At 52.3% G+C, this 22,046-nt stretch overlaps 1 protein-coding gene across 1 annotated transcript in view; it reads left to right on the top strand.

Annotated features, from left to right (window-relative positions):
- Window positions 1-9,673: 9,673 nt before the first annotated feature.
- LOC140192284 (pleckstrin homology domain-containing family G member 4B-like) overlaps window positions 9,674-22,046 on the top strand; it is a 32,335-nt gene continuing 19,962 nt past the window's right edge. Inside the window, exons 1-7 of the mRNA XM_072249946.1 lie at window positions 9,674-9,783; window positions 9,889-10,066; window positions 10,186-10,364; window positions 11,065-11,350; window positions 12,530-12,619; window positions 16,202-16,426; window positions 17,956-18,126. Coding sequence (XP_072106047.1) covers window positions 9,674-9,783; window positions 9,889-10,066; window positions 10,186-10,364; window positions 11,065-11,350; window positions 12,530-12,619; window positions 16,202-16,426; window positions 17,956-18,126 — 1,239 coding nt within the window. The remainder of the gene's footprint in view (window positions 9,784-9,888; window positions 10,067-10,185; window positions 10,365-11,064; window positions 11,351-12,529; window positions 12,620-16,201; window positions 16,427-17,955; window positions 18,127-22,046) is intronic.

The following is a 22,046-nucleotide window of genomic DNA, read 5'->3' as shown; positions in this document are numbered from 1 at the left end:
AGTGAAATGTGGGTGGAGAGTGATCGGGTACCTAGTGAGGTGGGGATGGAGAGTGATGATGGGATACAGAGTGATATTGGGATGGAGAGAGATAATGGATACAGAGTGGGATGGAAACGGAGACTGATGATGGATACAGAGTGAGATGAGGATGTAGAGTGATATTTGCGTACTGAGTGAGATGGGGATTTATAGTGATGATGGATACAGAGTGAGATGAGGATGGAGAGTGATGATGGGGTACAGAGTGAGATTGGGATTGAGAGTGATGATGGATTCAGAGTGAGATGGGGATGGAGAGTGATGATGGGTATAGAGTGAGATGGGGATGGAGACTCATGATGGGTACAGAGTGAGTTGGGGATGGAGAGAGATGATGGTGTACGGAGTGAGTTCGGGATGAAATGTACAGAGTGATGATGGGGATGGAGAGTGATGATGGATACAGAGTGAGATGCGGATGGAGAGTGATGATGGGGTACAGAGTGAGATGGGGATGGACAGTGATGATGGGGTACAGAGTGAGATGGGGATGGACAGTGATGATGGGGTACAGAGTGAGATGGGGATGGACAGTGATGATGGGTTACAGAGTGAGATGGGGAAGGAGAGTGATGATGGGGATGGAGAGTGAGATGGCGATGGAGAGTGATGATGGGATGCAGAGTGAGTTGGCAATGGAGAGTGATGATGGGATGGTGAGTGAGATTGGGATGAAGAATGATGATGAGGATAGAGAGTGATGATGGGGTACAGATTGAGATGGGGATGGAGAGTGATGATGGGGTAGAGAGTGACATGGGGATTTAGAGTGATGATGGGTACAGAGTGAGATGGGGATGGAGAGTGATGACGGATTCAGAGTGAGAAGGGAATGGAGAGTGATGATGAGTATAGAGTGAGATGGGGATGGAGAGTCATGATGGGTACAGTGTGAGATGTGGATGGAGAGTAATGATGGTGATGGAGAGTGCTGATGGGATACAGAGTGAGATGGGTTTGGAGAGTGATGATGGGTACAGAGTGAGATGGGGATGGAGAGTGATGATGGATTCAGAGTGAGATGTGGATGGAGAGTGATGATGGGTATAGAGTGAGATGGGGATGGAGAGTCATGATGGGTACAGAGTGAGATGGGGATGGAGAGGGATGATGGGGTACAGAGTGAGTTTTGGATGGAGGGTACAGAGTGATGATGGGGATGGAGAGTGATGATGGATACAGAGTGAGATGCGGATGGAGAGTGATGATGGGGTACTGAGTGAGATGGGGATTTATAGTGATGATGGATACAGAGTGAGATGGGGATGGAGAGTGATAATAGGGTACAGAGTGAGATGTGGGTAGGGAGAGATGATGGGGATGAAGAGTGATATGGGGATGGAGAGTGATGATGGGGTACGGAGTTAAGATCGGGATGGAGAGTGATGCTGGGTACAGAGTGAGATGGGGATGAGAAGTGATGATGGGATACAGAGTGAGATGGAGTATAGAGTGAGATGAGGTTGGAGAGGGATGATGGGTACAGAGTGAGATGGGGAAGGATCGTGATGATGGATACAGAATGAGATGGGGATGGAGAGTAATGATGGGGTACATAGTGAGATGGGGATGGAGAGTGATGACGGATACAGAGTGAGATGTGGATCGAGAGTAATGATAGGTTACAGAGTGAGATGGGGATGGAGAGTGGTGATGGATACAGAGCGAAATGGGGATGGAGAATGATGATGGGTACCGAGTGAGATGGGGATGGAGAGTGATGATGGGTTACAGAGTGAGATGGGGATGGAGAGTGATGATGGGTACAGAGTGAGATAGGGATGGAGAGTGATGAAGGGTACAGAGTGAGATGGGGATGGAGAGTGATGATGGATAAAGAGTGAGATGGGTATGGAGAGGTTTGATGGGGTACAGAGTGAAGCGCGGATGTAGAGTGATGATGTGGTACAGAGTGAGATGTGGATTTATAGTGATGATCGATACAGAGTGAATGAGGATGGAGAGTGATGATGGGTTAACCAAGTGAAATGTTTATGTAGAGTGATGTTGGGGTACAAGTGAGATGGGGATGGAGAGTGATGATGGATACAGGCTGAGATTGGGATGGAGAGTTCTGATGGCGTACAGAGTGAGATGGGGATGGACAGTGATAATGGATACAGAGTGAGATGGGGATGGAGAGTGATGATGGGGTACAGATTGAGATGTGGGTGGAGAGTGATGATGGGGTACAGAGTGAGATGGGGATGGAGAGTGATGATGGGGTACGGAATGAGATGGGGATGGAGAGTGATGATGAGGTACAGAGTGAGATGGGGATGGAGAGTGGTGAGGTACAGAGAGATATTTGGATGGAGAGTGATGATGGGTACAGAGTGAGATGGGGATGGAGAATGATGATGGATACAGAGTGAGATGGGGATGGAGAATGATGATTGGGTACAGAGTGAGATGGGGATTTATCGCGATGATGGATGCAGAGTGAGATGAGGATGTAGAGTGATGATGGGGTACAGAGTGAGATGGGGATGGAGAGTGATGATGGGGTACAAGTGAGATGGGGATGGAGAGTGACGATGGATACAGTGTGAGATGGGGATGGAGAGTGATGATGGCGTACAGAGTGAGATGTGGGTGCATAGTGATCGGGTACAGAGTGAGATGGGGATGGAGAGTGATGATGGGGTACAGAGTGAGATGGGGATGGATAGTGATAATGGGGTACAGAGTGAGATGGGGATGGACTGTGATGATGGGTACAGAGTGAGATGGAGATGGAGAGTGGTGATGGGGTACAGAGTGAGATGGGGATTTAGAGTGATGCTGCATACAGAGTTAGATGGGGATGGAGAGTGATGATGGGTACAGAGTGAGATGGGGATGGAGAGTGATGGTGGGGTAGAGAGTGAGATGGTGATGGAGAGTGTTGATGGGTACATACTGAGATGGGGATGGAGATTGATGGTGGGGTACGCAGTGAGATGGGGATGGAGAGTGATGATGGAATACAGACTGAGATGGGGATGGAGAGTGATGATGGATACAGAGTGATATTGGGATGGAGAGAGATGATGGGTACAGAGTGGGATGGAAATGGAGAGTGATGATGGATACAGAGTGAGATGGGGATGGAGAGTGATGCTGCATACAGAGTTAGATGGGGATGGAGAGTGATGATGGGTACAGAGTGAGATGGGGATGGAGAGTGATGGTGGGGTAGAGAGTGAGATGGTGATGGAGAGTGTTGATGGGTACATACTGAGATGGGGATGGAGATTGATGGTGGGGTACGCAGTGAGATGGGGATGGAGAGTGATGATGGGGTACAGAGTGAGATGGGGATGGACAGTGATGATAGGTACAGAGTGAGATGGGGATGGAGAGCGATGGTGGGGTACAGAGTGAGATGTGGGTTGAGAGTGATGATGGGGTACAGAGTGAAATGTGGAAGGAGCGTGATGATGGATACAGAGTGAGATGGGGATGGAGAATGATGTTGGGTACAGTGTGTGATGGGGATGAGAAGTGATGATGGGATACACAGTGAGATGGGGTACAGAGTGAGATGGATTTGGAGAGTGATGATGCCAATGGCCATTTATGATGGGGTACAGATGAGCTGGAGATGGACTGTGATAGAAACATAGAAAACCTGCAGTTTAATACTGTGCTGTTCCAAACATGTTCTTATTATGGAAATTACCTCGGGTTACCCATAGCCCTCTATTTTTCAAAGCTCCATGTGCCTATCCAGGAGTCTCTGGAAACACCCCATTGTATCCACCTGCACCACCATCACCAGCAGCCCATTCCACGCAGTCACCACTTTCTGCCTAAAAAACTTACCTCCAACATCTCCTCTCTGCCTACTTCCAAGCACCTTAAAACTGTGCCATCTCGTGTTAGTCATTTCAGCTCTGGGAAAAAGCCTCTGAGTATCCACACGATCAATGCCTCTCATCATTTTATACACCTCTATCAGGTCACCTCTCATTCTCCGTCGCTCCAAGGAGAAAAGGCCGAGTTCACTCAACCTATTCTCATAAGGCATGCTCCCCAATCCAGGCATCATCCTTGTAAATCTTCTCTGCACTCTTTCTATAGTTTCCACGTCCTTCCTGTAGTGAGATGATCAGAACTAAGCACAGTACTCCAAGTATGGTGTGACCTGGGTCTTATAAAGCTGTAACATTACCTCTCAGCTCTTAATGTCAATTGCACGGTTGATGAAAGCCAATGCACTGTATGCTTTCTTAACCACAAAGTCAACCTACGCAGCAGCTTTGAATGTCCTCTGGACTCGGACCCCAAGATCCCTCTGATCCTCCACACTGCCAAGAGCCTTACCATTAATATTTGACCTGCCCAAGTGAACCACCTCACACTTATCTGGGTTGAACTCCATCTGCCACTTCTCAGTCCAGTTTTGCATTCTATCAATGTCCTGCTGTAACCTTTGACAGCCCTCCACACTATCCACAACACCCCCAACCTTTGTTTCATCAGCAAATTTACTAACCCATCCCTCCACTTCCTCATCCAGGTCATTTATAAAAATCATGAAGAGTAGGGGTCCCAGAACAGATCCCTGAGGCACATCACTGGTCACCGACCTCTACCCAGAATATGACCCATCTACAACCAGTCTTTGCCTTCTGTGGGCAAGCCAGTTCTAGGTCCCCAAAGCAACGTCCCCTTGGATCCCATGCCTCCTTACTTTCTGAATAAGCCTTGTATGGAGTTCCTTATCAAACGTCTTGCTGAAATCCATATGCACTACATCTACTGCTCTACTTTCATCAATGTGTTCAGTCACATCCTCAAAAAATTCAATCAGGCTTGTAAGGCACGACCTGCCTTTGACAAAGCCATGCTGACTATTCCTAATCATATTATGCCTCTCCAAATTTTGTTCATAAATTCTGCCTCTCACTCCATCAACTTACCAACCACTGAAGTGAGACTCACTGGTCTATAATTTCTTGGGCTATCTCTACTCTCTTTCTTGAATAAGGGAACATCATCTGCAACCCTCCAATTCTTCGAACCCTCTCCCATCCCCATTGATGATGCAATGATAATTGTCAGAGGCTCAGCAATCTCCTCCCTCACCTCCCATAGTAGCCTGGGGTACATCTCATCCGGTCCTGGCGACTTATCCAACTTGATGCTTTCCAAAAGCTCCAGCACATCCTCTTTCTTAATGTCTATATGCTCAAGCTTTTGTAAGTCATCCCTACAATCGCTAAGATCCTTTTCTGTAGTGAATACTGAAACAAGGTACTCATTAAGTATCTCTGATATCCCCTCTGGTTCCATACACACTTTTCCACTGTCACACTTGATTGGTCCTATTCTCTCACATCTTATCCTCTTGCTCTTCACGTACTCACCAAGGCCTTCTCATGGCCCCTACTGGCTCTCCTAATTTCATTCCAAAGCTCCTTCCTGCTAGCCTTAATCTTCTAAATCTATGTCATTATCTAGTTTCCTGAATCTTTCAACAGGAATTCTGCAGATGCTGGAAATTCAAGCAACACACATAAAAGTTGCTGGTGAACGCAGCAGGCCAGGCAGCATCTCTAGGAAGAGGTGCAGTCGACGTTTCAGGCCAAGACCCTCCGTCAGGTCCTGACGAAGGGTCTTGGCCTGAAACGTCAACTGCACCTCTTGAATCTTTCATAAGCTTTGCTTTTCTTCTTGAATAGATTTACAAGATCCTTTGTACACCATGGATCTTGTACCCTACCATCCTTTCCCTGTCTCATTGGAACATACCAATGCAGAACGCCACGCAAATTGTGATCAGTATCTCCAAAATGCTCTCCCACTGAGACACCTGACACCTGACCAGGTTCGTTTCCCAATACCAGATCAAGTACAGCCTCTCCTCTTGTAGGCTTATCTACATATTGTGTCAGGAAACCTTCCTGAACACACCTAACAAATTCCACCCCATCAAAACACCTTGCTCTAGGGAGATGCCAATCAGTATTTGGGATATTAAAATCTCCCACCACAACAACCCTGTTATTATTACACCTTTCCAGAATCTGTCTCCCTATGTGTTCCTCGATATCCCTGTTACTATTGGGTGGTCTATAAAAAACACCCAGTAGAGTTATTGATCCCTTCCTGTTCCTAACTTCTACCCACAGAGACTCAGTAAACAATCGCGCCATGACTTCCTCCTTTTCTGCCGTGACACTATCTCTGATCAGCAGTACCACGCTCTCACCTCTTTTGCCTCCCCCCCCCCCCCCGTCCTTTCTGAAACATCTAAAGCCTGGCACTCTAAGTAACCATTCCTGCCCCTGAGCCAACCAAGTCTCAGTAATGGCCACATCATAACAATGAGACTGAGAGCGTCCTTTCTCTATCACCTGCCTATTCTCCCTCTCGTTTTGTCTCCAGGCTTTCTCTATTTGTGAGCCAACAGCCCCTTCCTCCATCTCTTCAGTTTGGTTCCCATCCCCCCAGCAATTCCAGTTTAAACTCTCCCAATAGCCTTAGCAAACCTCCCCACCAGGATATTGGTCCCCCTCTGATTCAAGTGCAACCTGTCATTTTTGTACAGGTCACACCTACCCCAAAAGATGATGGGATACGGGGTGAACTGGAGATAGACAGTGACAGTATTCTTGGGTGTCTTATCGAGAGTACAACTGACCCCGGGTGTCCTATTGGGACTTACATCCGACCTGGCATCGTGTGTTTTATCGGAACGTACAATAGACAATAGACAATAGGTGCAGGAGTGGGCCATTTGGCACTTCGAGCCAGCACTGCCATTCACTGTGATCATGGCTGATCATCCACAATCAGTGCCCTGTTCCTGCCTTCTCCCCATATCCCTTGACTCCACTATATTTAAGAGCTCTATCTAATTCTTCTTTGAAAAAATCCAGAGAATTGGCCTCCACTGCCTTCTTAGGCAGAGCATTCCACAGATCCACAACTCTCTGGGTGAAAAAGTTTATCCTCAACTCCGTTCTACGTGGCCTACCCCTTATTCTCAGGCCTCTGGTTCTGGACTCCCCCAACTTCAGGAACATGTTCCTGTCTCTAGAGTGTCCAATCCCTTAATAATCTTGTATGTTTCAATCAGATCCCCTCTCATCCTTCTGAATTCCAGTGTATACAAGCCCAGTCGCTCCAATCTTTCAACATATTGACAGTCCCGCCATCCCAGGAATTAACCAAGTGAGCCTACGCTGCACTCCCTCCATAGCAAGAATGTCCTTCCTCAAATCTGGAGACCAAAACTGCATACAATACTCCAGGTGGGGTCTCACCAGGGCCCTGTACAACTGCAGAAGGACCTCTTTGCTCCTATACTCAACTCCCCTTGTTATGAAGGCCAACATGCCATTAGCTTTCTTCACTGCCTGCTGTACCTGTATGTTTATTTTCAGTGACTGATGAACAAGGACACCCAGATCTCATTGTACTTCCCCTTTTCCTAACTTGACACCACTTAGATAGTAATCTGCCTTCCTGTTCTTGCCACCAAAGTGGATAACCTCACATTTATCCACATTATACTGCATCTGCCCATCCACCCAACCTGTCCAAGTCACCCTGCATTCTCATAACATCCTCCTCACATTTCACACTGCCACAAAGCTTTGTGTCATCTGCAAATTTGCTAATGTTACTTTTAATCCCTTCATCTAAATCATTAATGTATGTTGTAAATAGCTGCGATCCCAGCACCGAGCTTTGCGGTACCCCACTAGTCACCACCTGCCATTCTGAAAGGGACCCGTTAATCCCTACTCTTTGTTTCCTGTCTGCCAACCAATTTTCTATCCCTGTCAGTACCCTACCCCCAATACCATGTGCTCTAATTTTGCCCACTAATCCCCTATGTGGGACCTTATCAAAGGCTTTCTGTAAGTACAGGTACACTACATCCACTGGCCTTCCCAAATCCATTTCATAATTACATCCTCAAAAAATTCCAGAAGATTAGTCAGACATGACCATACTCCAGGTGATTTATCGGGACGTGCACCTGGCCCCGGGTGTTTTTTCCGGACGTACATCCGACTCGACCCTCCCCGGGTGTTTTATCGGGACGTGCACCTGACCTCGGGTATTTTTTCAGGACGTACATCTGACCCCGGGTGTTTTATCGGGACGTACGCCAGACCCGACTCTCGCCGGGTGTTTTATCGGGACGTGCACCTGACCCGACCCTCCCTGGGTATTTTATCGGGACGTGCACCTGACCTCGGGTATTTTTTCAGGACGTACATCCGACTCGACCCCGGTGATTATCGGGACGTACAACTGACCCCGGGTGTTTTATCGGGACGTACGCCAGACCCGACCCTCCCCGGGTGTTTGATCGGAACCTACACCTGACTCGACCGCGGGTGGTTTATTGGAACATGGACCCGACCCGGCCCCAGGTGTTTTATCGGGATGTCTGTCGGAATGTACACCCGATTCGACCCCGGGTGTTTTATCGGAACGTACACCCGACTTGGCCCCGGGCGTTTTGTCGAAATGTACACCCGACCGGACCCCGGGTTTTTTATCGGAACGTTGAACCGACCCAACCCCGGATGTTTGTCGGAACGTTCACCTGACCCGATCCCTGGTCGTTTGTCGGAACGTACACCCGACTCGGCCCCGGGCGTTTTGTCGGAACGTACACCCGACTCGGCCCCGGGCGTTTTGTCGGAACGTACACCCGACTCGGCCCCGGGCGTTTTGTCGGAACGTACACCCGACTCGGCCCCGGGCGTTTTGTCGGAACGTACACCCGACTCGGCCCCGGGCGTTTTGTCGGAACGTACACCCGACTCGGCCCCGGGCGTTTGGTCGGGACACGCACACGACAGGCCCGCGAGTGTTTTACCGCGCCGTACACGCGACCCGACCCGACCCCGGGTGTTTTACCGGCACGGACGCCGGCCCCGGCACCGGGTGTTTTACCGGGATGGACGCCGGCCCCGGGTGTTTTTCCGGGACGGACAACCGACCCGACACCATGTGGTTTATCGGCACCTGCATTCGACGCGACCCTGAGTGTTTTATCTGGACGTATACCCGACCCGGCCTCGGGTGTTTTATTGGAACGTGGACCCGACTCACCCAACCCCGGGTGTTTTATCGGAATTTACACCCAACCCAACCCCGGGTGTTTTATCGGAGCCTACCTTCGGCCCCGTATTATTTTACATGTCGGAACCTAGACCCGTCCCGACCCCGGGTGTTTTATCGGAATTTACACCCGACCTCACCCCGGGTGTTTTATCGGAATTTACACCCGACCCGACCCCGGATGTTTTATCGGAGCCTACCCTCGGCCCCGTTTTGTTTTATATATCGAAACCTACCCTCCGCCCCGTATTATTTTAGATGTTGGAACCTACACCCGACCCGACCTCGGGTTTCTTATCGTCACCTACACCGTCCCCCGTTTTTTTTATCGCGACCTACACCCGACCCGACCTCGGGTTTCTTATCGTAACCTACACCGTCCCCCGTTTTTTTTATCGCGACCTACACCCGACCCGACCCCGTTTTTTTTTAAATCGGGACCTACACCCGACCCCGTTTTTTTAATCGGGACCTACACCCGACCCGACCCCAGGTGTTTTATCAGGACGTACACCTGACCCCGTTTTTTATGGGAACCTACACCAAACCCGCCCCCATGTATTTTATGGGAACCTACTCCCGGCTGGGTCCCAGGTGTTTTATTGGAACGGACAGCCGACCCGACCCCGAGTGTCTTATCATGACGTACTTGTGTCGGGCGTCATTGTGAGACCCTCACTATTTGGAGTAGGAGGCCACTCGGCCCCTCATCTACTCCCCATTCGGGAAGATCTCAGCTAATCTCGGCATCTTGCTCCTGTTCTGTCCCAGTATCTCTCAACTCCCGCTGTGTCCAGGGTTAGATTCTGGGCAGGCAGCCCAGTTTCTGCCTGAACTTAAACCCCGCTTCGGAAATAAACCCGAATCAGTGTTTCAGCTGAAAGAACCTTTGTCCATCTTGGACCACAACCATTCTCCCTCGGACGTGCCCGCCTCCATGCCTGTTCAGGTAATTTCTGTTCTTTTAAAATTTGTCACATTTGATTTTGCAATCGATGGAAGTAAGGAGCCAACCAGAACCTGTAGTGAAAACACGTTTCCCCCCTCTCGCCCCCTCCCCACCCACAGGAGCAGCTGCGCTACCTGTGGACACGGCCCGGATTTGAGGTGAGGGGGGAAAGAGTTAAAGTAGGTAGGCAAATTGTGCAGGCGGATGTTCAGTGGAACAAGCCGCCCGAGGAAGAGGGAACACCAACAGCGCGGGCTTCAGGGATCTGGGCAAACGCCAGCAAGTGGCACTGGCGCAGGTCGGGTCTGAGGGCAGGGAGGCTTGTTTCATTCATTTACAGACTCTCTAAATGTTAATTTATAGAAATTATATTAACAATCACTAATTCATAGAGACCATGATTCTGTAAAAAAAACAACACAAGTTTCTGTCAGTCTATCCCCCACATTAGATGCCTCAGTCCTGTTTCCGCTCTTCCCCACCCACCCCACTGCAGGGAGAACAGGCCCAGACTAGTATTTCACTTGAAGAAAACATCCCCTGGGGTGGGGTGGATTATGTGCGCCCCTCCCTTTGTGTGAGACCAGGTGGGACCGGACCACAGTGGTGGGAGACCATTCTGCACTTACCTGTTCTACCTCTCCCCACTGTGTAGTGATCTGGTCTGTTGGAACAGTTTGCAGGACAAACTTTTCACTGAATCTTGGTACATGTCACACTACTAATACCTGTCTCCCCCCTCACCTGTCGCCTCCCAGTTTCTCACGTACTTCTCGCTGCTCCCCACCTGCCAACTCGTACCCCTCACCCCTACTCTTTCTATTTTGGCTTCTGCCCTGCCCCCGTCTTTCCAGTCCTGATGAAGGATCTTGTCCCAAATCGCCCACCTTCCTCTCCAGATCCTGCCAGCTCTCTGTGTGGGTGTTGCTCCAGCTTTCCCGCCCTCCCCTGTCTCGTATTGGCTGAGCAACCCCCTCTCCACCCCACCAACCTCCCAGCCAAGCAATAACCTCCCTCCTCCTCTCTCCTCCCGGCAGAGCCCGCCGCGCCCTGACCGAGGCCGTGCTGGCGGAGCGGGAGTACGTCGGCTCACTGGAGCTGGTCCTGGAGAGTTACCGGCCGGAGCTGGACCGGCCGGATGCCCCGCCCGACCTGCAGGGCAAGGCGGGGCTGCTGTTCGGCAACCTGGAGAAGCTGCTGGCTTTCCACAGGGAGCGCCTGCTGCCCGAGATGGAGGGGTGCGCCGCCTGCCCACTCCGCCTCGGGGATGCTTTCCTCCGCCACGTACGTACGCTGCCCCTCGGGGAGGGGCTGGGGGGGGGCGATGAGCTGCTTGGTGCGGGGGGTGCGAAAGAGGGGGGGGGGTTCACTGTGATCTGGGTCTGCCGTTGGTAATTTCAGATTCTTTTTTGGAGGAAGACCCCACCCCTTGCCGGTATCTCACTGGGCACTAATCCCTGTGGCAGCCACCGTGATAACTACTGTCCCAGTTCAAAAACAATAAGTGAAAAATATATAATTCTGAGAGGGTAGACAGGGAGAATCTTACCCCTCAGGTTAGAAATGTCAAGCACTAGAGGCCTTGCATTTAACGTGAGAGGGGGAAAGTATAATGCAGGTGAGCGGGGTGAGTTTCTTCTGGAGCATCAGAAGCTGAGGGGAGACTTAACCGAAGTTTATAAAATTATGAGCTGAGCAGAGAGGGTAGAGAGAATCTTTTCTCCAGGGGGGAGAAGTGTCAAGTACAAGTGGAAATGCATTTAAGGCGAGAGGGAAAGGTTGAACGGAGATGTGTGGGGGAACCTGCCTGGGAGCGTGGGGCAATCGGGGTACGATGGGGGCGTGTGGGATTGCGGTGCACGACGGCCTCCTGTTGAAGTAGTTCTGAGCAGTGCTCTTGTTCCCAGGGACTGGCTTCAAGGCTGCCTACTCACGATAGGGGCAGGGAAGGGAGGTTCGCTGGGTTGTTTCTCTAGAGGGAGGAGTCCAGGGAACTGGTGGAGAAGGCTGAAGCTTCTGCACGTTGGGGACCGCTTCAGGGGAGGCTCTGTGGGTCGAGTTCCGGTGGGAGGGGGCGCTGGGGAAAGGGACGTGTTGTGTGGTTGAACGGGGTGGGCCCCGTTGTCGCGGGGAAGTTCTGTGGAAACGGAGAAAGTTCCACATGCTGATTCTGGGGTGTAGGGAAAGAGTTCTTTTACCAGGAAGGGTTGGACAGGTTGGGCCTTTACTCTTTGGGGTTCAGGGGAACAAGAGGTGGTAATTGGAAGGTGTGGGATCGTGATGGTGGGGGGGGGGGATGCTGAGAGGGGTGCTTGGTCCCAGGGTGAGGGGCTGTCTAGTTAAGATGGGGATAGGAATTACCTCTGTGGGAGGGGAAGTGAATTTTGGGAGTTCTCTCCTCCACTGAAGGCCAAACCACTGGTCCCTGCTCATGATGTGACCCCATTCTTGTCCACCCTGCAGAAGGAGCAGTTCGCGCTGTATGCCCTGTACATGAAGAACAAGCCCCAGTCGGATGCCCTCCTCGCCAGCCACGGTAACGCATTCTTCAAGGTAACAAAACTCCACCTCGATTCGTTCCTTCTGCATGGGTGATTCTTCAAGGTAACAAAACTCCACCTCGATTCGTTCCTTCTGCATGGGTGAACAGCCACACTCCTGATTTCTCTCCACGTTGGCTTTGGGTGGGAAGGGGGGGAAGGGATTTAACAGGTTGTGGACATTGTCAAAAAGCTGAGAGACTGGGTGACTTCACATGTCGGAAGTCTCTGTTCTCCTTGCAGAGGTTGAATGTGAAGGTGAAGCTAGGGGTTAGAGAGGCACGACATGCCCTGGCTTCTATCTCTGGAGGATTTGAGTCTGGTGGGGGAAGATGTCTTGCTACATGTGTACAGGGCCTCGGTGAAGCTGCACCTCGAGTTCCGAGTACAATTCCATCTCGACTTGAGGAAGATTGAGGTCGTCATGGAGGAAACTCAGCGAAAATTTGCTGGAGTAGTCCCAGGGATGATGGAAAGGAAGGAGGGTGGGCGAAGCAGGAATTAGGAAGGGAAGGAGTACAAGCAGGCAGATGATAGGTGAGGGGGAAGGTGGGTAGGTGGGGGAAGAAGGAGGAAGTAAGAAGCTGGAAGGTGATAGGTGGAAGAGGCTGAAGAAGAAGGAATCTGATTGGAGAGGACGGTGGCCCATGGCAAGAAAAAGGGAAGGAGAGGGGCCCCGGGGTGGGGGGGTGATGGGTAGGTGAAGAGAAGAGGTGAGAGGGGGACCAAAATGGAGCAAGGATGAAGAGGGGTTGGGGGGAAGGGAAGTTACATCAGCACTCCCGAGAGGGAACTGGTTACCAGAAGTTAGAGAAATTGAAGTTCGTGCCATCGGGTTGGAGTCTACCTGGGCAGAATATGAGATGTTGCTCCTCCAACCTGAGTTTGCCTTCGTTGTGGCAAAGGAGGTGGCAGCGGACACGTTGATGTGGGGATGGGAGGTCGGTCTGAGGTCCCTGTGGCGTGTACGCGAGTGAGGAAGCTCTCCCCTCGGCAGTAGACACAGGTCTCGGTTGAGAGCCCGACGGTCTAGAGGGGATCAGTGGACAAACCTTTCCCACCGCGGGGGTGTTGGAATGTGGATCACACTGCCCAAGGGCTGCCAGGGGCAGAGACCCCCACCCTTCCAGCACTGAGGCAGCTTTCAGATGACCACGTGAAGCACAGCAGCAAAATGACGGACCCACAGCTGGGCACTGTGGTGAGTAAGGTTGGGTACTCAGTAGTTGGTGGGCATAGGGGTCTATTGTAACATAGAGAGGGGTAGTTGGAGACCCTCTCCTTGAGAGAGAATAATATTAAATATAAAAGTTAACAGGTTTACTGCGGAGATGGAAGAAAATGTGCATAACTACTTACATGTATTTACAAGGTGAACGGCATTGTGAACAGAGGTGTCCACAGTCCAACCAGACTGGTTGGTCAGGTTAACTACCAGGGGGAAGAAACTTGTAAGGTGGGGTGAAGGTCTGTGTCATAATAGCCCGGTAGGGCTTTCCAGAAGGGAGATTTTGGAAAAAGAAGGTTGGAGGGTGAGGAGTAGTTGCAGCATAAACAAGAGGGTGTAGGCTTAAGGAGAGAGGGAGGAGCTTTGAAGGGAATCTGAGAGATGCTTTTCACAATGAGAGGGGTTGATAGCTGAGGAGGTGGTGCTGTCAAACACAATCACTATATTTAACAGGCTTTTAATCAGGGATTTTAAGCTCCGTTTCCACTCCCACCCCCCCCCCCCCCCGGCCTCAGCAAAGCAATCAACGTAGTCAACAACCCCCTCCCAACCCAGACGTTCTCCCTTCTCCCCTCTCCTATCAGGCAGAAGGTACAAAAGCCTAAAAGCACGTAACATGTCCTGAAGAAGGGTCTCGGCCTGAAATATCGACTGTTTATTCATTTAGATTAGATTAGATTAGATTTTGAGGACACTCAGTCCTCGTTTATTGTCATTTAGAAATACATGCATTAAGAAATGATACAATGTTCCTCCAGTGTGATATCACAAAAAAAAGGACAAACCAAAGACTAACACTGACAAGACCACATAATTATAACATAGTTACAGCAGTGCAAAGCAATACCATAATTTGATAAAGAGCAGAGCATGGGCACGGTTTAAAAAAAAAAGTCTCAAGTTCCGATCGACTCCGATAGTCCCCGATAGCAAGGCAGCAAAAAGGGGGAAACACTCTCTGCCATAAACTTCCAGGCACCAACAACTGTCGATGCATTGGAAGCACTCGACTACAGCTGACTCTGAGTCCGTCCGAAAACTTCGAGCCTCCGACCAGCCCTCTGACACCGAGCACCGAGCACCATCTCTGCCGAGCGCTTCAACCCCGCCCCGGCAGCCAAGCAACAAACAAAGCCGAGGATTCGGGGCCTTCCCCTCCAGAGATTCCCGATCACACAGTGGCAGCGGAAAGGGCATTTCAGAAGTTTCTCCATTCTCTCATGTCCGTCGCCATCAAATCAGGATCATGCACGGCACCCTACTTGACAAATAACAGATATTCATCACCGGAGTGGCCGCACAAGTTGCGTCACGCTGCCATCTTCTCCTTTTCCGTAGATGCTGCCTGACCTGCCGAGCTCCTCCAGTGTCTTGTGTGTGTGTTGCCCTGGATTTCAAGCATCTGCAGAACCGCTGGTGTTTTTGATTTGCAGATCCTACCCCACTGTTACCAGACTATTGATCGCTCCTCTGGTACAATAAGATGGACCGTGGGTCTGACAATTAACTTGGCTCTTGCACCTTGCTCTCCGTCGCACTTCACTTTCTCCGGAACTGCAGCATTCTGTTTTCCTGCTAACACCTCAGTGTGGAATGGTCTGTCTGCACGGCATAGGAGATGCACTCTGTTATTGTGTTCCCCTCGTTGCTGTTCTCCCTTTTCGCTCCGTGTTTGCTGTTTCCATAGCCTTCGACTGTTTATTTAATGAGGCCGCGTTGCTAGCTCGACACTCAACCCAGCTCAGATGGAAAGCGTGGAGCCAGCCGGATTTGAACTTGGGACCATTTGCCTTGAGGTCCGGTGCTGATCCCTCTACACCGCTGGCCGGCAGTGGTCTTCCCTTGTACTACCGTAAAGAGATGATCGGTATGGAGACACTGAAATTTCTCACTGTACATGGGACCAGAACCAACCAGGTCACCAGTTACCCACAGACCAGGTCCAAATGCACCCAAACGGCCAACCAGTTCACCAGTTACCCACAGACCAGGTCCAAATGCACCCAAACCGCGCGGGTATGCGCTGGAGGAAAGGTCAGGTTGGAAGTGTTGGGCTGAACACCCTGTTTCTGTGACTTGGAAATGGAGCTGGAGAAGGCCACTCTGCCCCTCTATCTTGAGCTGAACTACAAAACAGTGAATGGGATGGCGTGGGCCTCGCCCTCACCTTTATTTAACTTCTCTTTTTGTACGACTGATTAAAGTATTTAATGAATATATATATACGTACGGTAATGCACAGTTTTTCTCCCTCTATAATTATATATTTAATTGTCCTGCTGCCGCAAAGAGTGCTGGTTTCAGGACGTGTGCCGGTGATACGAAAGGTGATTGCTGATTCTGACTCCCTGCCCCCTCCCACCCCAGAGGAGGCAGCTGCTGCTACGGGACAGGACGGACCTGGCCGGCCACCTGCTGAAGCCCGTCCAGCGCCTGGTCAGCTACGGCCTGCTGCTCAGGGAGCTGCTGACGGAGTGCGGCGAGGACGCGGGGCGGGACAGGCTCAGGCTGCAGGCCGCCATCGACATGGTTGACTTCCAGCTGCGCCACGGCAACGACCTCCTCGCCATGGACGCCATCCGGGGCTCTGACGTGAGTCATGGGTCAGTGCGGGGTGGGGGATATGGAGTGTAGAAGGGAGGGAGTGTGCTACACATCCCCTGAGAGAGAGGGACTGAGGGACACCGGTCAGTGTACAGATATCCCCCCGAAGGAGAGGGACTGAGGGACACCGGTCAGTGTACAGATATCCCCCTGAGGGAGAGGGACTGAGGGACATCGGTCAGTGTACAGATATCCCCCCGAGGGAGAGGGACTGAGGGACACCAGTCAGTGTACAGATAACCTCCCGTGGGAGAGGGACTGAGAGACACCGGTCAGTGTACAGATATTCCCCTGGGAGAGAGGGACTGAGGGAGACCGGTCAGTGTACAGATATCCCCCTGAGGGAGAGGGACTGAGGGTCACCGGTCAGTGTACAGATATCCCCCCAAAGGAGAGGGACTGAGGGACACCGGTCAGTGTACAGATATCCCCCTGAGGGAGAGGGACTGAGGGACACCGGTCAGTGTACAGATATCCCCTGGGGGAGAGGGACACCGGTCAGTGTACAGATATCCCCCCCGGGGGAGAGGGACTGAGGGACAACGGTCAGTGTACGGATATTCCCCTGAGGGAGAGGGACAGAGGGACACCGGTCAGTGTACAGATATCCCCTGGGGGAGAGGGACACCGGTCAGTGTACAGATATCCCCTGGGGGAGAGAGACACCGGTCAGTGTACAGATATCCCCTGAGGGAGAGGGACTGAGAGACACCGGTCAGTGTACAGATATCCCCTGGGGGAGAGGGACTGAGGGACACCGGTCAGTGTACAGATATCCCCCTGAGGGAGAGGGACTGAGGGACACCGGTCAGTGTACAGATATTCCCCTGAGGGAGAGGGACTGAGGGACACCGGTCAGTGTACAGATATCCCCCCGAGGGAGAGGGACTGAGGGACACCGGTCAGTGTACAGATATCCCCTGGGGGAGAGAGACACCGGTCAGTGTACAGATATCTCCCCGGGGGAGAGAGACTGAGGGACACCGGTCAGTGTACAGATATCCCCCTGAGGGAGAGGGACTGAGGGACACCGGTCAGTGTACAGATATCCCCCCGAGGGAGAGGGACTGAGGGACACCGGTCAGTGTACAGATATTCCCCCGAGGGAGAGGGACTGAGGGACACCGGTCAGTGTACAGATATCCCCCCGAGGGAGAGGGACTGAGGGACACCGGTCAGTGTACAGATATCCCCTGGGGGAGAGAGACACCGGTCAGTGTACAGATATCTCCCCGGGGGAGAGAGACTGAGGGACACCGGTCAGTGTACAGATATCCCCCTGAGGGAGAGGGACTGAGGGACACCGGTCAGTGTACAGATATCCCCCCGAGGGAGAGGGACTGAGGGACACCGGTCAGTGTACAGATATTCCCCCGAGGGAGAGGGACTGAGGGACACCGGTCAGTGTACAGATATCCCCCCCGAGGGAGAGGGACTGAGGGACACCGGTCAGTGTGTGATGCCTCTCTCCCTGTGGGTGTGTGAGTGTGACAGTTCCTGTCTCCCTGTCGGTGTAGGTGAATCTGAAGGAACAGGGGGGGCTTCTGCGTCGGGATCATTTCTCCGTCTGCTGCGGCCGGCGCAAGTCTGTGCGCCATGTCTTCCTCTTCGAGGAGCTGGTTGTCTTCACCAAGTGGAAACGGGCGGAGGACGGCTCCGAGTCCTACATCTACAAATCATCTCTGAAGGTGAGTCCGCCCGCCTGCTCACAGATCTCCGAAACCCCTCATTCTTCCACGCGGGGTATGTGTGCGTCAGGTGGTGGGGCCGGGGGGTGAGGGGTGGGGAAGGAGGGTGGGGTTCACTCACTGGTCCTGCTGCCTGAGCCCCAGTCCCCTGTAACCTGTGCTTCCGTGCTCAGTACCTCCGCATCACCCCACCCCACCCCTCACCGGGGCTTTGCACTGATTCTCTCCCAGCTTGTCTACTGCTCTGTCCCTGTCTGTCTGTCTGCCTCTGCTTTCCTTCCCTTTCCATTTGTCTGCCAGTTAGCATGTCTTCTGTAACCTCCGCCCCACCATTCTCCCCTCTCTCCTTCTACCCCTACTCCCTTCCCCTCCTCCATCCCTCAATCTCTCTCTCCTCATACCCTGCTCTTTGTCTCCTCACCTCTCCTCACCCCCTCCACTCCTCACAACTCGCCTCACTCCTTCACTCACCCTGCTCCCCTGCTGTATGGCCTTCTCTCCTCTCCCTCCCGTTCACAGCTCCACCGTCTATTCCCCCTACCCTCAACGCTCTACGCCCTGCCTATTCCCCTCGACCCCTGATGCCCTGCCTATTCCCCTCGACCCCTGATGCCCTGCCTACTCCCCTCAACCGCCTCCGCCCTGCCTACTACCCTGCTTACACTGTTCCCCTGTCTATCCCTGTTTACCACCCCATCTATCGCCACAGTCTCTACCTTACCCCTGTCTACAACCCCACCCTCTCTTTCACACTCTCTCTATCGCAACTCCCCCCACCCCGGCTACATGTCGGACTGTGTACTTGTCTCTCTCACCCTTTCTCAGTATGTCTCACCCTCTCTCACTCAACAATTCTGTCTCCCTCGCCATATCCCTGCCTCCCTTTTTCATACTCTTCCCCCTCTCCTTCTTTCGAACGTTATTCCCCGCGGATTTCCCGACGCGGAATCACATCATTCCCGCACTGGAAAACCACGGGAGCTCCTTCCCCACCCGACCGGGACAACTGCAGAAGAATTCTCATCACCACCTCCTCGAGTGGTGGGTGACAAATAATGCCCCCCACCCACCCTGACCATGAATAACTTAACAAAAAAACTCCTGGCTGAAGTGTGTGTAAATAGGAAAAACTGAATATGAAATCCTAGCAGCAGGAAAGAGAAAGGATGGTGGGGAAAGAGTACATGGTGGGGTAAGGAAATGGTAGTTGGGAAGGGGGGGTCACTGTGGAAAGGGAGAGGCAGTGGGGAGGGGATTCACAGTGGGTGGGGAAGGGGCCGTGGGGAGGGGGTACATGGTGGGGGTAAGGAAAGGGTGACAGTATGTAACCCAGCCTGTCTGTGCCGAGCAAATTGTCCACCTGAATCTATCCCATTTGCTTGCTTGGCAATATCCCACAAAACTTTTCCTCGGCGTTGTTATAGTTACTGTCTCTACCACCTCCTCTGGCTACTCATTCTACACACTCACCAGCCTGTGTGTGGGGGGAAAACCGGCCACTCAGCTCCCTTTTGCAATGAGCAGAAGGCAGTACAGCACATGAGCAGGCCCTTCAGCCCATTGAGTTTGTAATATCCCTGACGACATCTAATCCCTTCTGGTTCTGGTCTTTATTTCCCCCTTACGCATCCATGTGTTCTTAAACATCTCTATCATATCTGCCTCCACTTAAGACCTTGGACTGCAGGATGGTGCTGGTGATACATAGTGATGTTTTGCTGGAAGCTAACACAACTTCTAGCTATTCTACTAAATATACTTCATCTGGACTACGATCACTGCGATATGGCCATGTTGAACAGCTGGGCTTGATTTTGCTGCCAAGTCTTTGTGTCCTCATGAGGCCAGGGGATAGATTGGTAGGAGGCACGTTGGGGGTGGGGGGCCGCAGTGGGGAACGAGGCCCTTCATCCCATCGAGTGCATACTGGCCACCAGCCACTCACTTTGCACCGATCCTTGTTCCAATACTCCTACGTTCCCATTAACTCCCTCCGCAGTCCACGTGCAGACGCAGGCACAGACATACCAGCCGGGGTGAGAATCGAACCCGTGCCTCCAACACTAGGCCACCGAGCTGCACTTTCATCAGGAAGGTCAGAGCTGAAACATGTCACCAGACCCATCGGAATTCAGGAAAGGACTGGAGAGAACAGAAGAGAAACCTGTCATCATCTCTCTGGGAGGTGGGGGCGGGTGGAGAGGAGAAAATTTCCCTTTCTGAGACTTCTTTGTGACAGGCAGTCCTGTTCCTTGAAACAAGTTACAGAAGAAGAGACTTTGTTCTTCTAAGAAAGTTGTGAGGGAGCGATTCTCTTCCTTGGCAGACAGAATCCTTATAGTTATGATTTGTCTCCAGCAGATGCAAAGTGGAGGGCTGGACAACGAAAGCTGTGATAGCATAAGTCACAGGAAATCCCAATGCTTGTTTAGGCCCGGTCCCAAACGCAGCACGCCCTTTCCCGATAAACGCCTGCACATCAAGGGAATGAGGCAGTGAAAACACCCAGCAACAACAGTAAAAAAATCTAAACAGTCAGGCAAAGGCTGAGGGCTCCTCAAGACTATTAACACATTCTCTGGCTGTGTCACTGACTGTATCCGAACCACATCGCATCAACATTTAACCCATTACGTTTCCATCCTTGTTCTGTGAATAGTAACTGTATCCCCACTGACAATAACCCAGCTCCCTCACACCATCCCTCAGTGACCCCTCTCCCCCAGCGCCCTGTGTCACTGACTGTATCCCCACTGACAATAACCCAGCTCCCACACACCGACCCTCAGTGACCCCTCTCCCCCAGCGCCCTGTGTCACTGACTGTATCCTCACTGACGATAACCCAGCTCCCACACACCGACCCTCAGTGACCCCTCTCCGCCAGCACCCTGTGTCACTGACTGTATCCCCACTGACGTTAACCCAGCTCCCTCACACCGTCCGTCGGTGACCCCTCTCCCCCAGCACCCTGTGTCACTGACTGTATCCCCACTGACGTTAACCCAGCTCCCTCACACCGTCCCTCAGTGACCCCTCTCCCCAAGCGCACTGTGTCACTGACTGTATCCCCACTGACGATAACCCAGCTCCCTCACACCGTCCCTCAGTGACCCCTCTCCCCCAGCGCACTGTGTCACTGACTGTATCCCCACTGACGATAACCCAGCTCCCTCACACCGTCCCTCAGTGACCCCTCTCCCCCAGCACTCTGTGTCACTGACTGTATCCCCACTGACGTTAACCCAACTCCCTCACACCGTCCCTCAGTGACCGCTCTCCCCCAGCACCCTGTGTCACTGACTGTATCCCCACTGACGTTAACCCAGCTCCCTCACACCGTCCCTCAGTGACCCCTCTCCCCCAGCACCCTGTGTCACTGACTGTATCCTCACTGACGTTAACCCAGCTCCCTCACACCGTCCCTCAGTGACCCCTCTCCCCCAGCACCCTGTGTCACTGACTGTATCCTCACTGACGTTAACCCAGCTCCCTCACACCGTCCCTCAGTGACCCCTCTCCCCAAGCGCACTGTGTCACTGACTGTATCCCCACTGACGATAACCCAGCTCCCTCACACCGTCCCTCAGTGACCCCTCTCCCCCAGCGCCCTGTGTCACTGACTGTATCCCCACTGACGATAACCCAGCTCCCTCACACCATCCCTCAGTGAACCCTCTCCCCCAGCTCCCTGTGTCACTGACTGTATCCCCACTGACGTTAACCCAGCTCCCTCACACTGTCCCTCAGTGACCCCTCTCCCCCAGCACCCTGTGTCACTGACTGTATCCCCACTGACAATAACCCAGCTCCCTCACACCATCCCTCAGTGACCCCTCTCCCCCAGCGCCCTGTGTCACTGACTGTATCCCCACTGACGATAACCCAGCTTCCTCACACCATCCCTCATTGACCCCTCTC

Source organism: Mobula birostris, unplaced genomic scaffold, assembly GCF_030028105.1.
Source record: "Mobula birostris isolate sMobBir1 unplaced genomic scaffold, sMobBir1.hap1 scaffold_1057, whole genome shotgun sequence".
Lineage (NCBI taxonomy): Eukaryota > Metazoa > Chordata > Chondrichthyes > Myliobatiformes > Myliobatidae > Mobula > Mobula birostris.
Note: the sequence above shows the minus strand (reverse complement) of the source record. Positions and strands in the feature narration are given on the sequence as shown.